We start from the raw sequence: 24,455 nt of genomic DNA, 5'->3' as shown, positions 1-24,455 counted from the left end.
CCTAGAGCACCCATCTCAAGGACGTATTCCTCAATGCACCATGCTTGGTGTGTGGTGCATTGTGGGATACATGGAGGCTGGGATGATGCATCCTAGCCTCTGGAGAGCTGCACTGTGTGCAGCAGCACATATCATCTGGGAGCACAATCTGCACTCCCAGCAGCTTTACCTGGAACATCTGGGGGAAAGGTAAGTTATGTTCAGCCTTCCGCTCGCCCTCCCTCCCTGCCCCCCAGTCATGTGAATAACCTTAATATATATTAAGCAGACTAAATAAAAGTAAATATATGATGTGCCAAAATTAGAGACAGAAAGTGTACCAAAACATTAAGGAAATAATTGAGGGATGTAGAGTTATAAAAAGTTCATTAAATTATTTTCAGAGAATGTGCATAACCCAGCCAACATGCATATGGTGCAGTGTCAAGGCCTTTGGATAAAATCTGCAGAATCAAATGGTCAAAATAAGTGGGTTTTTGTTTTTAATTGACCCACATCAAGCTGCAGGTTGTATGTTTCAGTGCTTTTCCACCAAAAATAAATAAATAAGAAAACTGGTAAAAGTAAAGTGTGCCATCAAGTCTGTGTTGACTCCCGGCAAACACAAAGCCCTGTGGTTGTCTTTGGTAGACTACAGGAGGGGTTTACCATTGCCTTCTCCCACGCAGTATGACATGATGCCTTTCAGCATCTTCCTATATCACTGCTGCCCGATACAGGTGTTTCCCATAGTCTGGGAAACATACCAGTGGGGATGCGAGCTGGCAACCTCTGGCTTGCTAGTCAAGTCAACTAGCTTTCTCTTTGAGATGCAGTTTTTCTATATGCAGAGGTATTGAGCCCTTTCTCACAATTAGTGAGAAAGGGCTTGGGGCGCGCAGGGAGGGAGGCTGTAAAAACTTACCTCCCTCACAGACGATTGCCCCATTTGTGCTGGGCGCATGATCCACTTTCCCCAGCAATGCGGAAAGTCAGGGACTGGGACGCGTCACCCTGGACATCCCCTAATACATCGCCTGAGTGTGGGGTGCACTGTGGGTATCCCCCAGGGCTGGCTGGGAGCCCCACAGTCTCCCAGCCCTGGCTGCAAGCAGCCAGTGCTGTCAGACAGTTTTAAAAATGGGGCTAAGGAAGCGCTCACTCCCTTAACACCATTTAAGAGGCTGGCCTTTTTGGCGGGTTTGCTGCCATACCGACAGGAGCTATGTGGCTCCTGGCAGTTCTTACACTCAGCCAAGACCAGACCTGGCTTTCCTTGCCTGGTTTTGGCTGATCATAAGAACAGCCTCATTTTCTGTGAGGTAAGAGAGCATTCAAACATGTAAGCTACTCACCTGCAGCCTGAAAAGCTTTACAACTTGATTTGGCTTTTTGTATAAACTTGCCCTCAGTGTGCCAAGAGGTTTCTGAATAACCGAATCCCTAGCCAGGTAATAGTCCAAATAACTCAGGGTATGTGAAAAACAGCAGCTTTGTTTTTCAAGACAATGGACAACAGTGCAGACATTGTTGAGACATTTCTTTGTTGAAGGAGTTTTATCATTAAGACAAACAACAAACCAAGAAAGTAGATATCAGTTTCTGCCCTAAATATAACAAAGATGTACATTAGCAGCAACTGTAGAGCTGATTCTGGGCAATATACCTGACAGCAGAGCTTTTTTGCTGAACTTGTTACTTTTTAAAAGTGTTTTCTTATTAGAAATTACACTAATCTGTAATTAGACTGTTTTAACTAATTCTATAAGGACACAGCTGTGGAAACAGCTGTAGCAGCATAACCACAGACTAATCAGTCTGCATTTACAAATTTGACATAATGTAAAATAAAAGGTTGCAGACTAGGTCTGAGGCTAGTATATTACCAACAGAAGTGCGCTAGTTACAGGTCACAGCCATCCCCCCACCCCTACCAGTAATGCACCAGGAAAAAGATGTAATGTTTTGTAATGACATGACATTGCTTCTTGTCCTGGTGCATTCTAGAGTACACAGTGGAGGGAAAGGTGGCAATTTGAAATGCTTCCAGTGTGCCTCCTTTTGGGGCAGCAAATTTCTTTGAGAAGAGCTAGATCAGCAAGATCACACACACACTGATAATACTTGATGCAATGCCGTTACGATGCGGCATTGAATCAAATTAATATAGATATCAGGGACATAGTTCACTGGAATCATTTCTGATGAAATATATCACAATAGGGACTGTATCAAATCGGATCTGGTTATTGTTTCAATTCAGCACACACTCCTAGTAACAGATATCTGCCTCTTTCTAAATTCCTTGTGCTACAGGGGGAGAACAAACAATTACTGCTACAGTGTTAACATAAACTGAGTGCCAATAGTGCCTTAGTTTACAATCTGCAGTTTACAATCTATATTTAATGTAGACTTCTGAAGTCTACATTAGATATGAAAGGGGCACAGGAGAGAGATATCAGGGATTGACAAATAAGTAATGAGATTATGGGGCAGAGAAGATCAATGGAAAAGCTACGGTATGAGGTTGGGATAATTCAGGAAAGGCCTTGTAAAAGAAGTGGGTCTTCAGAAGGAAATAACCTGTTGCACAGTGGAGGGGAAGCTGTTACAAGTGTAGGGGTGCTGCACGGCAGAAATAAAGGCAAAACAACAAATAAGAAGGGACCCTATAGAACAGTGGGAGTAAGAGAGGCTATAATGGGAGATGAGGCAGACAACATGGTCAGGACTCAAACCAGACACCACTAGAAGGAGACAGCTGACCTGATCAAACCACCAAACCATTTAACTGCAATGTGTACTTTGCACTCACTTAGGATACACAAGTTTCTTCACTTGAAAAATAAGCATTTTTAGTTTATATATGCCTACTCAAACCCCCCCCCCATAACAATGTAACAAGTGCATCTTACTTTCACTCTCTGTGTTGGCAACAGGATGAAAAGTGCAGTCTGGAAGTGTACCATTTGCTGTGGGGGGGGAAATAAATGTAAATTTTCTGGAAAATCCATTCTCATCCAGTAATCCGTGTTAAAAATAAAAACCCTGTTTAGTCATTGTATTTACAAAGAGACCAAATTCAAAGCACAAGAGATTTCTGAAATTTAAATTAATGTAATGCATACATATATGTAGTTCTAGGATTCTGTTTCCTCTTTACTAGCATAGTTTCATCTAAATGCACTGCTGAGCAGAAGGTTTCTTTAGTGACAGGTGTCCCAGCCCCCATGGTGATTATTGCTTATACAAATAGCAGACCAGGATCTAACATGATCAGTGTAACTGGTATAGGCACTGCCCTCGCCTCATTTCTAGTCTGTGCAGCAGCATTCACTATGGGTGAAATTGTCATTTGCACACAGTCATAAATACAACTTTATTTTCCTGTGCTTTGGGCATTTGCAATATAATGTAGTTTTAAGCTGCTTTCTATTGTCACTGCTGTTCATGATATCTCTGGACTCAAAGTTCCAACACCTTTTATACTTGCTGACATCCAGACTAGATTTTTATCAGTCTTCCCTTCCCTCTGCTGTCCGCTATACCTTCTGAAAATAAGTCCCTGAAGATCTCCTGGAAGCACAGTGGATTGCAGAGGGAAAGGGAGATTGGCAAAACTTGCCCCTCCCCCACTGCATGCATGGAACATTTTCTAGCATGCGCAACGGTAGTCTGGATGTTAGCCACTGTTTTCCTCAAATCTTAATTTTTTTAGGAAAGATAGTTTGAATTTGGATATATTTTTGTTTATATATAACACATAGCCATGTTAATCAATTAGACAAAAGATATTTCTTTCAGAGCTGTCATTTTAAGAGTGAGAGTATGCTTCCTGAACCAGCGTGTTCTTCACTCTGAATGAGTAAATAGTTTCACCCATTCAAAATAAATTCTTGCCCTAAAAAAAACCATGAAAAAGAAGGCATTTTTCACCACTGGGGGAAATAAAAAGATGAAAAGTGCCCCTCCTTTGGCTCAGCTCTAATTTTAAACTTTCCCTTTCTCCCAGTTATAATATATAGTTCCTGATTTTTAGTCTAGTTCACGTAATCTAGATTTGTCAGCTTAATACTAGAGAACTATGCTAGAGTAAAAAGGCTATATAATTTTAGATACATCTGCTCTGGGTACTTACCTTTCTGTATATGGAGTTCCATGAAGCTATGAGCTTGTTGCCGCAAATGTGCCTTGTTGTGCTCTACTGCATAGCAGCAGTAGTTCCCACTGTCCTGTAGAGTAAGATTTGCTATGGTAATATAGAATATCCCGTGTTTATCTGTTGAGTGCTTGACCCCATGATGGTTGGTTTGTTGCCCATGAAAGTTTTTCTTGGCTGTGGAGTTACTACTAGGAAGCCCATGGTGCTTCTCTTGTTCATAATGCAACTGTCTTTCTGCGAAGTTGCGGATATGCTTTTTCTGAGAACAGCTTTGGTCACCCTGATGGCTAACATACCAAATGCTGGAAATACTATCATGCTGAACAGCAATGGATCCACTGAACTTGCAAGTCAAGGTAACATTTTGACCTTCAGGGCAGACATAGAGTGAGTAAGGAGCAGTGATTTTGAAGGTGGTTGACTGTGCTATGTGAGGAAAAAACAGAATGTCAGATAAATATTTATAAATGACACAACTTCATTGGTACAATATATCAAGCAGAGAGTAGCATTATTATTCTTGTTTTACAAGAGAGCAAACTGAGGTATAAAAGACTCATAGGATCACATAGCAAAGCATCATGGTGAAGCTGAGTCCCTCCTAGCATCTGAATACTGGCTTCATTAAAGTCTTGCTTCATGTTCTCTTAATATCCAGTTTTACCTTAGACTGATCACAGAATGTTTTTCTTGATAGTCAGTAATATCTTGAAAATCTTCACTCAGGAGCTTAGAACCCAATGTATTTTTTATCCCATGTGTTGAAGTTATGTACATAATTCCAAGCATGTAAGGCTCATGAAATCAATTAGGCTTATTAAATATGCTCCAAGTGGAGATGGGCAGCGGGGGATGGGGGGTGGCACATCAGCAGCATCAGTGGGACTGAATATTTGGGAGAGGATGAACCACTTCCAGTTGAGGAAATTTAGAACATGCATATTTCTAGACCAGCTTGTTGGAATTTATGTCTAGCTTTTGATTATTTCCCACATAAACAATGGCAATAAACCTGCAGTTGTTCATGGCTCCACCCACCCCTAGAGACCAGATTGCTAAGAACTTTTTGTTCGCACAAGACTAAAAATGTTTTTCATTTTTAAATGGTATGCAGAAACTGCTGTGGCTCAGATTTCTTAAAGAAGAAACCTTCATCTGCAGAGTTAAGATGCTGTGAATCATGATAAACAAACACATGCACATAACCTGAATAACTGTACTGTTCCCAGATGAAATTAAGGTGTGGTATCAGAGTTGTTTGGAAAGGTTGTCAATCCCTACAGGAAGATAAAATAGGGTAACATATATATATATATTTCCATGTCGACTGATTTAAATATATGTAGATTTAGAATAGCTCATTTGTTCATTTTTTCAAGCTAAGCTGAAAACAAAAAAGCAGTCAGAGATCAGTCCTATATGTGGACAGTCAGAATGAAAGCTGCACTCGGGTCAATATAGAGAAGCCCTGATGGCATACATTAAGAGAGTGAGCCTTAGAATTGTTGAGGAGTGTGAGGAACATTAAAATCCTCACACAGCAGAGTATGCTCTGGTGATAAATAGGTTTAGCCCAAAAGAATCTTTAAAGATTATCTGGAGACATTCAGCTGAGTAGTTCAAAAAACCAATAAGGATTTATTAAGAAACTAAAACATCACACACGAAGGGAGATATATTGAACAACATACCCAAACAATCACTAGCCTTCAACAACAACTGAACAATTCTAATGGACTCTTAACTGACCAAGGCAGACCTGTTAACATCTCATCATGCCTCTCGTGGCCAAAAAAGGTTACTGTGGCACGAAGAGCAATGCTTTAGAATTCTCACTACTAACTAGAATTACACATTTATACCTCATCCTTTCATACAGCTGAATAAAATTTGGTTCATTCCTTATATGACCACTGTGTTTGGTGTTTTTTTTAAGCAATGGTACTCTTGTTTGCTTTGGAGATTTTAATAAAAAAATTGTCAATAATGCAAAGCTAGTTAAATTTTTTCAGCTTTTTAAATAGAAGTAGTCTAGTATTAACACCACAAGATGTTCTTTTTAACTGCAGCAACATCCTGTTTTTCTATGTTAGATATACCTTTGTTTTAACTTGAAGTTTATTTTTTTCTGTAATCAACCATGAAATAGATGAAGATGATCATAGCTTCTAGATAAGATGGACCTAATGTTCTTTAAGCTTGGTTTTTATCATAAACACATTAGAAACTAATACCATGGAAAGAACATTTGAAATTGGATTCTAAGGGTTGCTAAATATATGTTGGATGGCCAGCCTTTCAACATTAAGGCTCCTGAAACTAATAGTTGTATAAATTAGGGTATTTTGAGGGATGCAGATTTTCAGATCTCTGTAGCACTGTGACATAATTGCTCAGTTTGTTTCTTTAACATAATAAGGTCATTCACATGACCTTAGGGGCTGGGGAAAAGGCAGGAGCCTACCTACCTTTCCCCCACACGGCAATCCAGAGCCAGGGAGAAGGATGCCCAGCTGCCAGGAATCCCACAATGCACCTTGTGAGGAGCATGGTGCATTGGGGAACTTCCTGCTGCTGGGTCACTCCTCTCCCGCCCCCGGCATTATGATCTTGATGGCTGCCAGCAGCCCAAAAGGAGCTGCCAGCAGATTGAACTCATGTACACCTGGGCAGTGAGGTAGGAGGCACCCTCCTATATCACATTTAGCCTGGGTTTCAAACTTGGGCTACCCAGCGGAGGAGTGCCAGGAATGGGAGTGCCAGGATCAACCCTACTGAGGCTAGCACAGCTCTGCCTGGGTTTGACTGATTGTGACAGGAGCCCTAATATGGTATGGTTGGTTATCCCTGTTGCAGTTGTTCAACAGAGAATATCTGGCCCCAACAAAACCACAAGTGCCAGTAAGAATGCCATTATGGGAAAACTGGTTGAGTTAAATAATATCTGCGGCTAATTCATATATAGATATACACATAAAAGAACTGAAAACAGTCTTTGACATATGCTTTCCCTCCCCCACCCCCGGGACACCCAGAGAACCTTTGTGCTCCCCCCACCCCGCTTCTTTCCTTCTTTGCAAAGATTCCCAGCTGGGGTGATCCCAGATGGCCTTCCTGGCATTGAAACACTAAAACAAACAAGTCAAACAAACACATACCAAGGATCTATGCCTGCCAAGACTTGACAGATGAAAAGAGATTATGAACTTTACACTAGAAGTTCAGGCTTGCTCTTTTAGTTGCATCTAAATATTGCATTAAAAGTTGTTTGTAAGTAAGTTGAACTTTGCCTGAAAAACTCAAATCGCAAAAAAATGTGGTAGTCTGTAAGGTGCTGCAGACCCTTTTTTTTTTTTTGCTACAGCAGACAAATGCCTTGTCTTCCAAAATTTTGCATTCAGAGAGCAGTTTTCCTCCTCCCTCTTCCATTCTCAAAGCTTAAGATGTATGAAAATGTTTACATCAAAATATGAAAGTTTCTATTACGCAGAAAGCAGATCTTCACACCTATAGGGAATGCCCAGATAGCAACCTCTCATCCTCAGCTGGAAGTGCTAGAAACATATAAAGGTTATCATGATGTGCAGCATTCCAGAGCTTGACACTGTGCCCCGGGGGCTGCAGTAGATTCATAAGGCAACCCCAAAGCTGCAGAGAATGGGCAGTTGATCAAACAGTGCTACCACAGTTTCTCCCATTGTCGTGAATGGGAGAAACGACAGTAGTGCTGCTTGTGCAACCACCCATTCTCTACAGCATCAAGGCTGCCTTATGTTTCTGCAGCAATCCCAAGGCACAACATTACAGCTCCATTACACTGTGCATCATGTCAGTGAACTTATTTAATTTGTTTTTAGCATGCAAACAGTATGCCCCACCTTGGCACTGTAATTACTGGTGCCCACAGTATGAATGGGCAGGAAACAAGTACAGGATGAAGTCATAGGGATATGCAGACTGTGAACTCGAGCGCACTCTGGATGCCACTGAGATCCAAAAGGTGTGGGAGTCAAAGCACATGGGAAGCTATTTAAGTGAAGCATCTTCCATGCAAGTTGGGTCACTTGTAATTATGCCAGCATTTATTGCCAGACTGGCATAATTCTGACATAGTGCAAATATCGCCCCCATGTCTGGATCTAAAATCAGTAACAATTCACTGAACATTAACCAGCAAATGAGGGGTACGTATGGCTTTGCTGTGTTTCTAGCCATACCCTGCCTCCCTCCAAGCATCCCCGTCTCCTCAAATACACCCAGTGCAACAGGAATTATACAATATCTCAGGGAGCTTCAAAACAAAGTGTGATTTTACTTCCTGAGATTTAATTAAAACTAAATGTCAGATTATGTAAATATCTGTAAGCAAAACAAACATCAGCAAGCAAAACAACTATCAATAATGTGTTTAAGTAAATACAGCAGCTGCACACTGTTATACTGGTCTCCCATTGCAGGGTGATAGAGGAGACCGGGAAGGCTCACCCATGTAGGTTCACCATTGTGCAGCAACTGCGGGATGTTTACATGGATCACTAGAAGCATCTTCACAGCCACTGTGTGGCTAGGCTTACATCATGTGGATTCACCTCTTGAATAGCAAAAATATTTGTTTTTATATTTGTTCAGAGTACTTTTCTGGGATCCTAGACATTTTTCAGGCTAGCTTTGTCTTTCATGTATAGTTCTCCTTGCCCTCAAACTGGAAAAGACCCACTCATTTTGCCAGCTTATGATGATAATGATAGTGGTGATGATGAATTTCTGATGTGATTTCAAATAGCAAGGTGCTTTACACTTTGTGAGGTGGATCAGAGGAAGGATTGACTTGCCCAAGGCCTCAAACAAAATTTAGTGTGTTTTTAATGGCATCATCATGTTTTTAAAACAACTAGCTGACCCGGCACAGAGCATCTGTGCAGTTGTCCACTGAGCCTGTGGCATCCCCCTGCAGCGCTCTCGCTCACTCACTCCCCCCCCCCACAGCACTCTCGCTCGCTCACTCCCCCCCCACAGCCCGCCTGCTCACACGCTCCCCCCACAGCCCACCCACTAGCTCCCCCCGCAGCTCACCTGCTCCCCCGCTCCCCCTGGCAGCTCACCCACTCGCTCGCTCCCCCCACACCCTGCCCGCTCGCTCACTCCCCCCACAGCCTGCCTGCTCGCTCGCTCCCCCCACAGCCTGCCCGCTCGCTCCCCTCGTTGCCCGCTCGCTCTCCCCGCTGCCCACTCCCACCCACAGCCCGCTGACTCATTTGCTCCCCCCTGCAGCCCGCCCGCTCGCTGCCGCCTATTGGCCAAGCTGCAGCCCCCTATCCTCAGAGACCTCCCCACCCGAGCCCTGCTCCTGCTCCTCCCCCCAGGAGCAGCAGCAGTGATTGCCTGGGCCGTTCCTCGCTACTGCCACCACCATGGCCGCTTGTTCCCTTCAGGCCGCTGACAGTCCCAGGCCCATCCCTTGCCTGCCTGCCTCCCTCTGACAATGGCCTCGGTAGCCCCAAACAGCAGCAGTGGCTGACTGGACCCTTCCTTGCTACTAGTGCTGCCATGGCCGCTCATTCCCCTCAGACTGCTGACAGGCCCGGGCCCGTCGCTTGCCTTTCCTTCTGTCTCTCTTTCCCCCTCCCTTCTTTTTCTCTTTCTCTCTCCTCCACTCGCTTTTCCCTACTCTTTCTTCCCCCTCCCTTCATGTTTTTCCCCTCCCTCCCTCCCTCCCTCCCTCCCTCCCTGAGTTAACAGATTTTGTTCATCTTGTTTCCTCATTTAATTCACACAACGGCATCCTCCTTCTCCTGAAGGGGCTCCTCCCTCCCTCACGACACATCTTTTTGTAGACCCCTGCCTGCTATCCTTTTATATATAGATAGATTCCTCTCCTCTACAATCAAGAACATCTTCAACCAGTAACAGTTGCATTCCAACTGACCATAACCATCACAGGCTCCTCCTCCTTATCTGCATAGGGAATCCCCACTGCCCAATCAGGTGCTTTTGCTTGCAAACTCTGTCAGCCAATCGCCTCCTTTCTACCATGTCCCCATGCATGGCCCATGGCCCATCTTGGAGAATTAATAATATAGATTGCAATTTATGTTTCAAAAGCTTTCAATCCAATGGACAATGCAGAACAGGAGTTGTATTAAACCCTTCTATTTATGCTTACTTTTCATCTGGAGCTTTTAGGCTTCCAGGCCAGAGTTAAATTTTATTTGAATTCCTACACAAGCAGATCTCCTCATTCACATGGTGAAGCAGCAACTCTGTATGGACATGCCCTTGTTTGGTTGGAACTGTCCAGTCCATTAAAGGGAAAGAGGAAGCCTTTACAGATACAGGAGCTCCATGACCTTAATGAAGTTTCTGAAAAGAATTGTTTGGACTGAGAATACAAAGACTTGTTAACCTGATAGCATGATACACTCTTCATTCTCACTGCTGTGGCCTTTTCCCAAAGGCCTGTGCAGAGGTGCACCAAGGTAATTTTGGAGCCTGGACCTAAAGGCCTCTGGAGGCTTCCCCTACCCTGAAAATTAAGCATCATCATGCTCGGCTGAGTGACCAAACCACCCGGGACAGACTAAAGGGGGGGGGTCCCAGGGGCTGTTGGAGGCCTTGGATTTCAGCCTGGAAGTCCAGGGGTAAGAGCACCTCTGGGCCTATGCAACCAGTCTCCACAGTCCATACTGCATCCTGATTCATGCTCAGTACTCACTGGTTACCTATCAGCTTGCTTCAGTTCTAAGACACAAATATGGTAAGTTCTCAGGAAGAATTACTCCAGTTATATTCAAAAGCTCCAGAGAGAGAGCAGACTTTGCTTGTTACTGAGATTTCTTGCCAGTTAGTAGAGGGACATAAGTAGCTGCTTAGCCTTCCAAAAAAGTGATCACCAAATAGATGTACTTGCAATATAATCTAATGCTTGAGCCTAGAATGATTGTTAAATGTGCTGCTGTTGTCAGATTTCGCCATAATTTTATTTTTCTCTCTTGGGAAGATTTTATTAAAAGCCAAAATTAGGGCTGGAATCCCTTTTATGCAACCAACTGGTATCTTCAAAACTTCTTTTGTTGAGGTTATTTTTTTCCTAAATAATTTGTGTTGCTCCTTCTCTAATGCTAAACTCAGAGGTGCACCTAGGTCATTTTGGAGCCTGGGCCTAAAGGTGTTTGGAGGCCCCCCCCCACCCCCAGAGTATTTAAAACACATTTTTAACATGTCCACACCACCCGAGACAGACTGGAAAGGATTTTGGGGGGCCCAGGGTGTGTGGAGGCCCTAGACATCAGCCCGGAAGTCCAGGGATAAGAGTGCCTCTAGCTAAACTGTATGAAGACTTGCAACTCATCTATAGGACTTGTCATGACCAGGCCACTTGAGGGAAATAAGTACATAAGAACAGTCTTGCTGGATCAGGTCCAAGCCCATCTAGTCCTGTTTCCCACAGTGGCCCACCAGATGCCTCTCAGAAGCCCAAAGGCAAGAGATGAAGGTGTGCCCTCTCTCCTACTGTTGCTCCCCTAACTGGTATTCAGAGGCATCTTGCTTAGTTTGGGGTCAATGTGCCCACACCTCCACATTCCTAGCCCCACCCTTCTGTGCTTTGCACAGCCATCCACCAGTGAGCATACCTCCCTTCAAACACTGTTCTGAAAATGAACTACTTCCTTTTGTAAGTGTAATAAGTACTTCCTTTTAGCCTGCTGCTGGATAGCCTTGTTGAGCACTCAGAACTCTCTTTGCCAGGGGCTCTTCCAGACAGTTATATATTCCATATATTATATATTATATTTGTGTATCAAATCACAATTATGATACATAATGTGTATGTGATACATAATGTGGATGATTTATTTGCCTTGCTAATTTAAAGTAGAGAAACTGTGTAGCAAATAATTTCTTCATGCTTTTTAAAACCATTTTTTTCCATCATGCCCTTGTTAAAGCATCAGTGACCATCAGGAACAAAGAGCCAGAACATGTGAAAAATAACTATTCTACATGCATGTATTTTAAACAAACATTTAGAATCATATAGTGTTATTTATCAATCAGTGCTACAGCCCTTTTCATATGTTCTTTACAGTATTAATCTTATTCAACTTCCCAATAACCCATAGAAGCAGAAGATTAATATTTTCATTTTGTATATGCAGACCTTAATTTGAAAGACAGTTATTTGTCCAAGGCCATGTAGTGAATTTGTAGCTAAGCAGATAGGTACACACTTCCCCAGATCCAAGCCTAATATCATTCATCAGAATGTACTATTTTAGGGGCAATTTTGACAGCTCTTCACAATTCAAGTGGCAAGTTTACTGATTATTTAATATTTTGTCAGTTTGTGCAAAGGGGAGGAGAGAGTGTATGTTACATTGCTCAGCTGTTCCTATCATTCCACCTCTGCTTCTCCCTCTTTAAAACACTATTTGCTAGACATCAGTGACTTAATTTTGAGTTATCTCAGCTTCTCTTGGCAAACGGCAGGAAATCCAATTACAAAACAACAAAAAGCCCTTTTCCTCTGTGTTCAGCAAAAAGCCCTTGAGGCTTCATGTTTGAGAGTAGTGGCTTTGTGGCAAGGTCACCCGAGGGTACCAAGGCACCAAGTGAAGGCCTGAAAGTTGGCCTGTAGCTAACAACTGTAGCCCCCCCGCCCCCCCCCCGCCCCCACAAATAACCATGCAGATATCATTACTGATCAACTTTAAAGCCAGAGAGGCACGATCCCTTTGATGAAAGCTGGGACACAAACAGGTGTGTCGGCGCCATAGGCATAGCAAACGAGATGCTTCTCCATGGCATATTGCAGACAAGTCCCCACACATTGCCCAGGACTAGTGACAGCAGAGCAGGCGGCTCTGTGGACTGCAAAGATGCTCCTCCTGGAATGCAAACAAACCCCTCTATATGTCCTGATGAAAAGGCTTCATTCCTCTCAAGCAAATGTGCTGAGGATATACCCAGAGGCAGCACCAGGGGGAAAATGGAGGAGGGTCACAGAAAGGGCAACGTGCATTTATGTGCTATATCCCACATATTAGATTTCTGAAACATAATAGGGGGGGGCAGGTGGGGAGCAAACTACTTGAGGGGGCGATTGCCCCTTCTGGAGCTACCCCTGGCTATAGCTCAAATAAGTCAAACCAGCCCTGCTTATCTCCTCGTGTGGGTGGCTGCAGGGAGGCGAGTCCAAGTGGTTTCTGCTTCCATTTAACTGGAGGTGTTGGTGGGGAAAGGCAGGGGAGAACAAGATACTTCCTGGGAAAGAGGATTTGCACACCAACTCGAAAGCTCACTTCTTTACTCCCACCTTACTCTCCCCACCCCGCATCAACAGCCTCACTTCTCCTCACGAAGCTTTCTCGGGACTTGCTCCGCCAGGCCTCTCAAGTTGCGAAGACTGGGGGCGACGACGAGGCTCTGGTCTGGAGAAGTAAATGCTTCCCACCCCGTAGGGGCTTTTTGACGGTGTGGTTGCGTTGAAGACGCCCAAGGCGAGTGCAAATGGACGGGGGCGAACCCGAGCCCTGCTCGTCTCAGGGGCGAGACAGGAAAGCGGGGGGCGGGGGTGGACGGGGGACAGCCAAGCTCGTCCTTACCTTTATAGGGCGCCAAGGCAAGCGTTAGCTGGATGAGGAGCAGCCACCTCTTCCCTGCGTGAGCCATGCTGCCGTCCCTGAGGTAAAACTCCATGCGTCCGTTCACTCCTATGTGTGTCCGTTAAATTTCGTGAGGCGACACCCTGAGCTGGGCAGGCACAAGGAGCGAAGGGAGTTGCTTAAACTCACAGGAAATTTCGCCGACGCTGATGGTGAGAGTACAGTGCACGTTTGGCAGAACGAGCGGAGAGCACCCCCAAGAGGTCTGAGGAGAGCAAGAGAGACTTTGCGCTTGCCCCACACATTTGACAAGTGGAAGAGACGCCAGGCAGGCATTTCTACCCAGAGCTGGGAAGGAAAAGAAGAGTTGACTGGCTTGGCCAGTTCCTTAGATGTGTGTCATTCAGACACGAGGAACACCACACACACAATCTGTGTACACATCTTCAGATCTATCCGCATGTATAGTTTTTTCACACAATGTTCAATGCATTACAATCGCACACTTCCTTTTACACAAAAACATGCACATGTGTACGGACACAACGTGCACTTGCAATGTAAAGTCTGAATAAGGCTTAAGACAGCCACCTCTCGTACTAGGAGGCAATTTTAGCCCAATTCCAAAATTATGCTCAACCCAGGTACAATCTGTACACAGTGTGTGCACATACGTGTTTGTATACATATACAGTTATTCAGACATTATGTTCACGTTCAGCAATACACTTCCTATCTGTACACTGCAGTTAAGGCAGTGTGTACAGATTAGCTTTTGAAATGAGTGCATGCACCATCATTCACACAAAAATGTGTACATATGTACAAACATCTGTACACATGTAACAACCTAATATCTGAAGTTGTTTGAAACAGAGTGCTCTTGCCCTTTTACTACCCAAGAATATCCAATTCAGAGGGATAGATCTTCAGGCCTCTTGCTAGAAATTTCTTAATGGAGGGAGAGCCTAATGGTATCAGACAAAGCTTTATAAGTCAATGTGAAACACCAAAACAACTGCAAGTAGCCCAGCATGTTTCAATGAAAAGTATGTGAATTATTTATTTTATTAAACAAATTGAATTAATTTAAAAAGTAAAATTTTCAATACGGTATTCTTTTAAATTGCCAAATTCCTGTCAGCTATCCTTTGCTCTCATTGACTGCCATCTTGGAACTATCATTCTTGAAGCCAGAAACAGATTTATCTATTAGTAAGCAATTGAGTCAATGTTGCCTGCAAATTTTACTGTATATTTCAAAAGGTATGCAGATTAGAAACTAGTATCTCCCCCCGCCAGTCTACTTTCCTTAAGGAAAGTAAGGTTATGAGATCATCCAGCTCTGTCTGTGTGTGTGTCCATCCCTATCAACTTTGCAATGCCTGGACCAATTTGAACCAAGTTTGGTACAGTTGTAGGGACACATAGGGGCACTTCAGTAGCTTAGTTTGTGATGATATAATCCACCCCAGCTCAAGATGGTAGATATGTGAATGTTTGAGGTGCTAGTGGGCTAACTTGTGAACCACCTAACTGATTTGAAACAAATGTGATACAGTTGTAGTGATACATTTTGACACCTCAACGGCATAGTTTGTGATGATGTCATCCACCTCAATTCTTTTGAGCGGGAAATGGGCTAACTTGTGAACTGCCTGATTTGGACCAAATTTGGTACGGTTGTAGGGACACATAGTGACATAGGGACAATATAAGAACATAGGAAGCTGCCATATACTGAGTCAGACCATAGGTCCATCTTGCTTAGTATTGTCTACACAGACTGGCAGCGGCTTCTCCAAGGTTGCAGGCAGGAATGTCTCTCAACCATATCTTGGAGATGCCAGGGAGGGAACTAAGAACCTAGATGCTCTTCCCAGAGTTTCTCCATCCCCTAAGGGAAATATCTTACATCTAATAGCATAGTTTGTGATAATGTCATCCACCCCAATTCAATTTGGCGGACGTGTGAACTTTTGAGGCACAAGTGAGTAACTTGTGAAGATGGTAGTTATCAATTAAGATTTTAGTGAAAGGAAAGTAGGTAGATTAGTTCTTACCAGAACTTCTTGTTTTTAATGAAAGTTAAAGATTCAGGTAAGTGGCCTGTAATAGCCCGAAGTGGTAGTTATGGTCCTGTATTTCTTATTGCACCAACAGTTATTAGTATAATAAATATGTAAAGTTCAAGAGAACTTTCTCATCAGGCAGAATGAAAAGGTGGTTGAACCACAGCTCTTAGTAGCTATGTTTTATTTCAAGATGGAGGATGGGGATGAAATATAGAGGTAAATTAGTTTTGTTTGCCTGGCACTTGAGAACTGCCGTGTGCACAGCACCCATACACACAGATTCCCAACTAGCCCATGATGGCATATATGGGGAACGGCAGGCTGCACAGTCTGAAGGGAAACTATGTGGGCATTTGTTTGTTGCATTGTACACAAAATGACTTTGGAGTAGAAGAAAAGGTGGATGTGGCTACCTGTCGATCTTTTTGTTTACTAAGCATTTATGTAGTATTTGGTATTTACTATCTTAATCATATTTAAAATATACTCTTTGGTTTCAACCAAGCAATATTAAAGTAAAAGATAAAATAATTTCTCTGAAAATGGTGTAGACCAAAAGAGGGAGTACAAAGGGAAAAGAGACTCACGTTCACATAGAGGAGATTTCAAGAGAAACTTGACAAGGATGTTCATTGTCTTGCCAGACAGTGCTGCAACCACAGGATGTTGCACAATTACTTTCAAAGGGAACAGAGGCTCCATCTAAAACATGATGTGCAAGAACAGAGAGTGGCCAATTGATTTGATATTGTATGTGGACATACAATGTGACATACTCCTAGGTCTCATGGGCTAATATTCTTACACATGCAATCTGAATAATTCAGCCTAACTCTGCTATGTTGAATCCATCCTCTATTCTGTTTGTTTTCTTGGTGGGGAGGGATGGTGTATTGGTTGAGTTGCATGGACTTAATATCCTAATGGAACAGTTGCCAGTGCCTGCTCATTTTCCTTTAAGGGTGGCATAGCAGGGTATTCAGTAAGAGTGGCTTTTATCTCACTGTGACAATAGAAATCATGCCCTCTTTGCATATCTCTGTGTTACAGAAGAATTACATTTATAAAACCCTGTTTATTGAAAATAGTCAAAATAGACTTTTGAGCCTATTTGAGAGAACAGAAACGTGTGTTCTCATTTTTGTTTGTATTTTTCTCCCTGTGATAGCAGCTTCAGGGGCATTTAGATTGGGGAAATGGAATGGGAGAAAAGAGTTAAGCACCCCTTCCCCTATTCAATTTGGAACTCCCTGCACCTGTTTAAAGTTTCTTTAACAGTTTGTAGATTCACTCATGATCTCCTACATCAAGTGCGTATAACCCTTCTTCCATAGAGAATTTTTGCATTCGTCTCCACATAAATAAGAAATAACATTCTCCTGCACAGCAAGCTGTTCCATAACAAGAAGTACCAAACTCCTTAATCGTTTGTCTGCTGGGGTGGCTGGTATGTCTGGAATGTATCCATGTTTGTTTGCTGTTCAAATTGTACAGTACCTTTCCCAGACAGCAGGCTTCACCACGGGTTTAGTTTAAGGCTTTACCATGAATTCGAAAAAAATTGATGAAAAAAGTGGATTTTTTTAACCCCGTATATAAATTGAGCTACACTCTAATGTGCAGTGAAAAACCCAAATTGTGTGTGAAGGGCTCCCCGATAGCTCACAGGGACTTCGGGGCAAATTTGGTGGATATGTGAATGCACACCCTCCGTTCCTGAGAAGATACAAACTAAAAGCCGGGTGTGAAAAACTTTCAGGAGATGCCCTTGCTCTCGCCAATGGGCGCAGCAAAGATCAGTTTTCAGTCTTCATAAACAATTTTCTTATCTAATACACACACACACCCCCTAATACAAATGTGTACATGTATTTATAGCAGAAGCTGCCTGATGCTCCTCTGCATCCATCTCACCAAGTAGCAACAAAAGTTGAAGTTAACTGAAGAATTGTAAGAACGGGAGGTTTTGGCAACTGTAGTTTTGTCACATGACATAACTGTGCTGCAGTGTGGCAAAACACTTTGCCAGTGGCAATTCCCTTTTCTTCACAACTGCATGTGAACAGGCACCTTGTTTCACTGTTCTATTTGATCAACATACTATCAGAATACAGGACACATCATGTTTTAATTGTTATTGCTTCTTATGCCTACATACTTTTGGTAAGGCTAAATAGGCCACTCTTCAGCTTACAAGCACTCATCTACAAATGCATTTGTATAACAATTACACACAGAGAGATAAGCAGGACATAGGAAGCTGCCTTCTAACAAGTCAGATCATTGGTCCATGTAGCTCAACATGGTCTACGCTGACTGGCTCTCCAAGTTTTCCTGTAGAAGTCACCCCTACGTGGAGAAGCCAGGGAGTGAACCTGGGACCTTCTGTATGCAAACATGCAGATGCTCCTCCACTGAGCTGCAGTCCCATTCCCTAAGGGGAATATCTTTCAGTGCTCACATGTAGTATCCCATCCAAATGCAAACCAAGATGACCCTGCTTAGCAAAGTGTCATTTTGCATGTTCTGGTGAAAATTAATAAGGGATAAGGGACCTTTTTATATTTCAATCACTCATCTGGATACAATGTTTCATTCAGGTTTTGTCCACTATTTTAATATACCATTGTACCTTCATTTCTCAGGTGTATTACACTGTGCTGAAACAGTTTCTTCCCTTCAAGTGGTAGAAGAGACTTCATGTTTTCAGAAGAAGTTGACTTAATTAATTAAAAGTACTGTCTTACCTACCTAGGTGCCTCTCAGGGGCACTGGCAACATAATGTCAATTATGGCCAACCTCATTTGCTTTCTTAGTGTTCCTGATTAAGAGGTTTAGTTGATCTCTTTCCTTGAATATGCCTCTTGGATGACACTGACAACTGCTCTCTTTGGGACCAGCCTTAGAGCTGGATGCCTGTTGCTCTGCTTACTTTTAATACTTTTAATACATTTTTGTCTCAGTCACAGGTGGGTCCCTTTCCCTTTGTTTTGCTCTGTATGACAAGCATTACACAGAAATACTTAGACTAATAATAAATATACTTTATTTGTTGGCTGCCCCATAACAAATTGTTCTCTGGATGGCTCACAACACAGACTTAAACCTCAAATAAAAACATACTAGCTGACCTACTAGCATACTAGCTGACTAGTGGAGCTTCTGTCCACTCTTTCGGGCTGGCTGTTCCCCCCTCCCTCCAGCCCCCCTCCCCTTCCCTCCCTACTCTCTTGCCACCTCCCCCTTTCTCTCACCCCACTCTCTGTTGCCCGCCCTCCCCCTCCCACCCAATTATCTTGCCCTCCCTCCCTCCCCCTCCTGCCCCACTCTCTCTTGCCCTCCCCCTGCCCCACACTCTCTTGCCCTTTCTCCCCCTGCCCCACTCTCTTGACCTCCCCCTCTCCTCCCCCCCTCTCTCTTGCCCTCCCCTCCCCGCACTGAGTACTTTACCTCCGCTGCAGCCCTCCTTAGGGTGGCGGGTGGCCAAAAAGGGCCCCACCGCCGCCGTTCTTCCTCACGGGTGGTGAACAGGGAAGTCCCGCCTACTGGTTCCCTCCCACCCCAGCCTCCCATGGGCAACTTGACTCAATGGGTGCCTCTGCGACCAGGCCCGCCGCCGCCTGGCCTCCGCAGGCGGCCGGGCCGGAACTGGCACCCCCACAGGCAATCCTCTCCTCGTTGCTGGGTAGATGGATTGGCTGCCCAGATGATTGCCAACTTCTGCAGGGGAACAACAGCAGGAGATAAGGCATGCCCTCACCTCTTGCCTGTGGGCTGCCCAGAGGCATCTGGTGGGCCACTGTGTGAATGTGAAACAGGATGCTGGACTTGATAGGCTTTGGGCCTGGTCTAACAAGGCTGTTCTTATGTTCTTATGCTGGCAGCAGGGAGGTTTGGGGGCCTTCAGAACTCCCATAATGCACCACAAAAGTGTGCAGTGCATTATGGGGAGTGTTTCAACATTGGCCGGGAGGCTGCTGGTGTGTGGATGCTACATGGAGCTGCATGGCACTGACACATGATCAGTTAGCCCAGGCTAATGGTTTAATAATCTTGCAGTCCTATTTTGTACCAGCTGCAATTTCTGGACTGTTTTCAAAGGCAGTCCAACATACAATGCATTGCAGTAATCTAAGCAAGAGTTTACCAGAGTATGAGTAACTGTGGCCACTATCTCTATCTCTATCTATGAGTAACTGTGGCCACTATCTCTATCTCTATCTCTATGAGTAACTGTGGCCACTATCTCTATCTCTATCTACCTGTGGCCCGTGTGCGGCTGCCCCAATAGCCCCGCCCACTGCGTCTGACATCAGATGCAGGGGATAGCCACGCCCCCACGTCTGATGTCAGACGCGGGGTGTGTGTGTGGTCTGGCTCCCGAACGGAGCCTTGAGGCTCCATTCGGGAGAAGCAGCTTAACTGCCGAAGGGGCTGCATGGCCCCTTCGGCAGTTAGACGAAGGCTGGTGCTGCGTTCGCAGCACAGCCCAGGAGCAGCTCTTCCCTGAGCCGCTTCTGGGCTGCGTTGCGAACGCAGCACCAGTCTTAGCTCCTGAAGGGGCCATGCGGCCCCTTCAGGAGCTAGTTAGGCTGGCACTGCGTTTGCAGTGCCAGCCAGGAGCGACTCTTCCTGCACTGCAAACGCAGCGCCAGCCTTTGTTTAGCTCCCAAAGGGGCCACGCGGCCCCCACTCAGGAGCTAAACTACCACCCCCTTGTCTGACATCAGACGTGGGGGGCGTGTCAGGGCCACGAATGGCGGCTCCCGATTGGGCACGGCCCAAGTTCTTTGAACCCATTCGCCCAATTATAGCTCCGCCCCTGTTCTCTATCCAGGTAAGGTCGCAGTTGGCATATCAGCTGAAGATGATAAAAGATGTTCTGAGCCACAGAGGCCACTTGAGCCTCTAGCAGTGCTGGATCAGTGAGCACCCCCAAACTGCAAACTGGTCCTTCATGGGGAGTGCAACCCCATCTAAATGAATTTAAGTAGCCTGAAATGCATGTCAGATCTCTGTTTTTTATTTTTGTTTTGCCCTCATGGTTCTAAATCTATCAATATCTGCCCACAGGCTACTACCACTGTGTATGTAACCATCCTGGATGAGAACGATAATGCCCCAGTCTTCCAGCAGCAGCAGTATGAGGTCACACTGGATGAGGGCCCAGGTACCCTCAATGCCATCCTCATCACCATCAATGCTGTGGACCTGGATGAAGGGCCAAATGGTACCGTTACATATGCCATCACAGAGGGGAACATCATGGACACTTTTCACATAAACAGCATGACGGTTAGTAAATTACTCCACACGACTGCTTCACTTTGCACTACCATACTGCGTCCCACAACTCAAATGCCATGAGGCCTGACTTCATTGCTCAAAATTACCTCTGTGTTTTTTGGTCTCTCATTTTAGGGACAAATCCGTACAGTCAAGGAGCTGGACTATGAAATCAGCCATGGGCGTTATACACTGATAGTCATGGCTGCGGACCAATGTCCAGTCCCTTCACGCCGTCTCACATCCACCACAACGGTACGTATCACTGGAAAAAGGAATGGAATCTGTGAACTGCAAGCACCCCTTCAAAAGTACTTCCCTCTGCTATTTGCCACCATCTTTCTCACAAGCATATCCCTCCACATTTTTTTAAAAAAGCAACTATTATTGAAATTAATGTGATCCCATTCTATGATGTAGATGCAGCAAAGTCCCTACTCTCCCAATAAATGACAAATACTGTAGCCTTATGTATTCTACCATTGCCACTGAATAATCAAAGCAACTCAAAATAAATCCTGTATCAGTGCTTCTCAAAATGAAACAAATTTTCTTTGATAGTTTCCATGGGAAGAACGTGCTTCTCCCTTATTCATTCTCAAGGAGTAACTTGATTTGGCCAGGAGACAAGATGCCAGCCAAAAACCTGAAAATCAGTGCAGTATGGTAAATTGTGGAGCCCACTCCTTGTGTTGCATGTCAGCCTTGAGAATCAATGGACTTAGTCCAGTTTCCTGAAGCCCTTTTCTCCTTTTGCCTGTATCTGAAAATTAATGGCTGACATGATGCACAGCATACCATGGGTGGTTCTGCACCACCCACACTGTTGTGGGCATCTAAAACGATGCTAGGGCTGTTGAAAATAATGGCTGTAGCATTGCTACAAACAGATGCAAGATTTAGGTGGTATAAAAATATGTTAAATAAATAAAATAAATAAATTGTGCAAGCACTATCATGCAACTTTATGTATTAGTGTACAACAGTTCTGGCATTGTTTTAGATGCCAGGAGCTTTCCCAGACAGCAGGCTTTACTGTGGGTTTTCTGCTAAGCTTTCTTGCGAGTTCATAGTTGCCCAAAAGCAATGACACAAAAAGTGATTTATTTTTTTACCCTGGATATAAATCAGGCTACACTCTAATGCCCTATGACAAACTCGAATTGTGTGTGAAGTGCTCCCTAATAGCTTGCACGGACTTTGGGATAAATTTCACTGATATGTGAATGCATCCCCTCCATTCCGGAGGAGATGCAAACTAAAAGCCGGGTGTGAAAAACTTCTTGCATCAGTGTGGGCGATGCAGAACTTCCCACAATATGCTGCACATCTTATCAGCCAATGTAATGAGGTCAGGGTGTTATTTTTCTTTTTCAAATCTGCTTGTTCTTAGACTAATAAGATAAGCAAGTGCTGCCTGCCTCATCTTCCCATTTTATTGCAGTGCATGTAGGGCCAGTTTATGCATCATGACCACCACAAGGGAGACCATTTTAAATTTCTTTGTGTGGCTGTTGTTAATGTGCAGGCACTTACTATGAAAATTGCATGTGTTTCATCACAGCTCTGCAAATGTCCAAAAAGACAAGCTTGTAGTAGCATGCTGAACATTACATCTGATGAACTGCGTCTGCAATTGCTCCATCTTTAACTGCTGTCACATATTGAATGGCCTCAATGTGACAGATGTAAAATATAACAGAACAGCTGCTATTTTGGATGCAGGGACTGAATGATGGTTTTTCTAACTTAAGAAGGTCATTGTTTGTAGAGACTGCCAGTACACTTATGAACAAGTTCTCAATTGTCAAGTAATGACAGTCTCTTTAAAAGTTTTCTTTAATGAAGTCTTCTTTTTAGCTTTGCTAGAGACTGTTGACAGTTTGCTGCTATCTGCTGTCATATTGCACAGAGAGAGAGCTAGATAGGAACATACTTTGTTATGAGTGTCATCGCAAGCCTGGATTACAGTAACACGGAAATGCTAACCACAGTTGTTTTGCCACTTTGGTTGGATAGATGGTTTCTCATCAAAGGGTGTGGTGCATATATATTATGTGACTCTACACTGCATTTGGGTTGCAACCTTCTGCAACGCTGTGTCATTTCTTCTCACAACACATGATGGTGACAGTCTGCATGCAGATAGAGAGGCTTACTTTGGACGCTTTCTAACCCCTAGACCCAGGACCTAGATGGAACTAAAAGTAACTTGGCACAGACTAGATTAATGGCAGGGCAGCTTGAAAAATTGGATGAAATAGCCAGCCAATAGGACACACTGTAGTCACATTGTCAAACTAAAAGTCTTGTTGGCTGGAAACGTAATTTATTTTAGTGGATTTGGGGCTTAGGATTTGTAAATATGAGGGTTCTTCCATGATTAATTTCTAAACAAAAATGGTATAGAAGATCTTGAGCAGAAGACTAAGTTCGTCATGACTAAGTCCCATTGCAATTAATTAGACTTAAGTTACACATGTCCTATTTATTTCAATGGGTCTTAGTATGGATTGTGTGCCATGTCTACCAGGAAGTCACATTCTTTGACTTGGAAGTCTTTTCTTATCAATTATCTAATCAATAATGTGGAGCTGGCTGTGGTTACTCAGTGCTGAGGGAAAGCTACTCAGATACACTGGCTGACATACTGTGCAATGGCAGGTCAGCCTAGCAATGTTACATGCATGCAAATGACAAAAATGTCATTACACAATAGTAGGCCCATTGAAAATAATGGAACCTACTTTTTGAGATATCATTTGCCCAATTTTTGCAGTTTGCCACTTGTGTATGTGCAACCTTACTAGGCTGATGTATCATTGTGCAGTATATTGGAGAGGAGAGCTGGTCTTGTGGTAGCAAGCTAAGCAGGGTCTGCCCTGGTTGCATCTGAATGGGAGACGAAGCCGCTCTGGGAAGAGCAGAAGGTTTCAAGTTTCCTCCCTGGCTTCTCCAAGATAGGGCTGAGAGAGATTCCTGCCTGCAACCTTGGAGAAGCCGCTGCCAGTCTGTGAAGACAATACTGAGCTAGATAGACCAATGGTCTGACTCAGTATTTGGCAGTTTCCTATGTTCCTATGTTCCTATATCAGCCACTCTCTTTTTGTTATTTACTAGGGATGTGCATTTTGTTTGTTTTTTCTGTTTTGTTTTTGGCCCGAATCCGAAACACCCCCATTTTGTTCTTTGTTCGAAATCAGCCAATCCGAAACACCCCTATTTTGTTCTTTGTTTGAAATTGCAAAATCCCAATCCGAAACATTTTGGATTTTAAAAAATGGCCTTGGGGAAAAACTAGTGGGTTGGGGTAGTAGTGCCCGATGGGTGGAAACTACCACCCAAGT

The 24,455-nt window shown here is 43.9% G+C and overlaps 2 protein-coding genes across 18 annotated transcripts in view; one reads left to right on the top strand and one right to left on the bottom strand.

Moving 5' to 3' along the window:
- VSIR (V-set immunoregulatory receptor) overlaps positions 1-13,979 on the bottom strand; it is a 30,879-nt gene extending 16,900 nt beyond the window's left edge. Inside the window, exons 1-3 of one of the 2 annotated variants that reach the window (XM_053312565.1) lie at positions 13,747-13,977; positions 4,121-4,570; positions 2,898-2,954 (exon numbers count right to left, since the gene is read on the bottom strand). In XM_053312565.1, the coding sequence (XP_053168540.1) occupies positions 2,898-2,954; positions 4,121-4,570; positions 13,747-13,840 (601 nt within the window). In that variant the 5' untranslated portion in view covers positions 13,841-13,977. Of the gene's footprint in view, positions 1-2,897; positions 2,955-4,120; positions 4,571-13,746 lie in introns of both variants that reach the window. The other variant, XM_053312566.1, reaches the window with a different exon arrangement.
- Positions 1-24,455, top strand: part of CDH23 (cadherin related 23) — an 846,530-nt gene that overhangs the window by 694,138 nt on the left and 127,937 nt on the right. For all 16 annotated transcript variants that reach the window (XM_053312564.1, XM_053312546.1, XM_053312548.1 and 13 more), the window contains 2 exons: positions 20,896-21,117; positions 21,244-21,363. In XM_053312564.1, the coding sequence (XP_053168539.1) occupies positions 20,896-21,117; positions 21,244-21,363 (342 nt within the window). The remainder of the gene's footprint in view (positions 1-20,895; positions 21,118-21,243; positions 21,364-24,455) is intronic.

This window comes from Hemicordylus capensis, chromosome 3 (assembly GCF_027244095.1).
Source record: "Hemicordylus capensis ecotype Gifberg chromosome 3, rHemCap1.1.pri, whole genome shotgun sequence".
Lineage (NCBI taxonomy): Eukaryota > Metazoa > Chordata > Lepidosauria > Squamata > Cordylidae > Hemicordylus > Hemicordylus capensis.
This window is presented reverse-complemented; position numbering and strand designations above follow the sequence as displayed.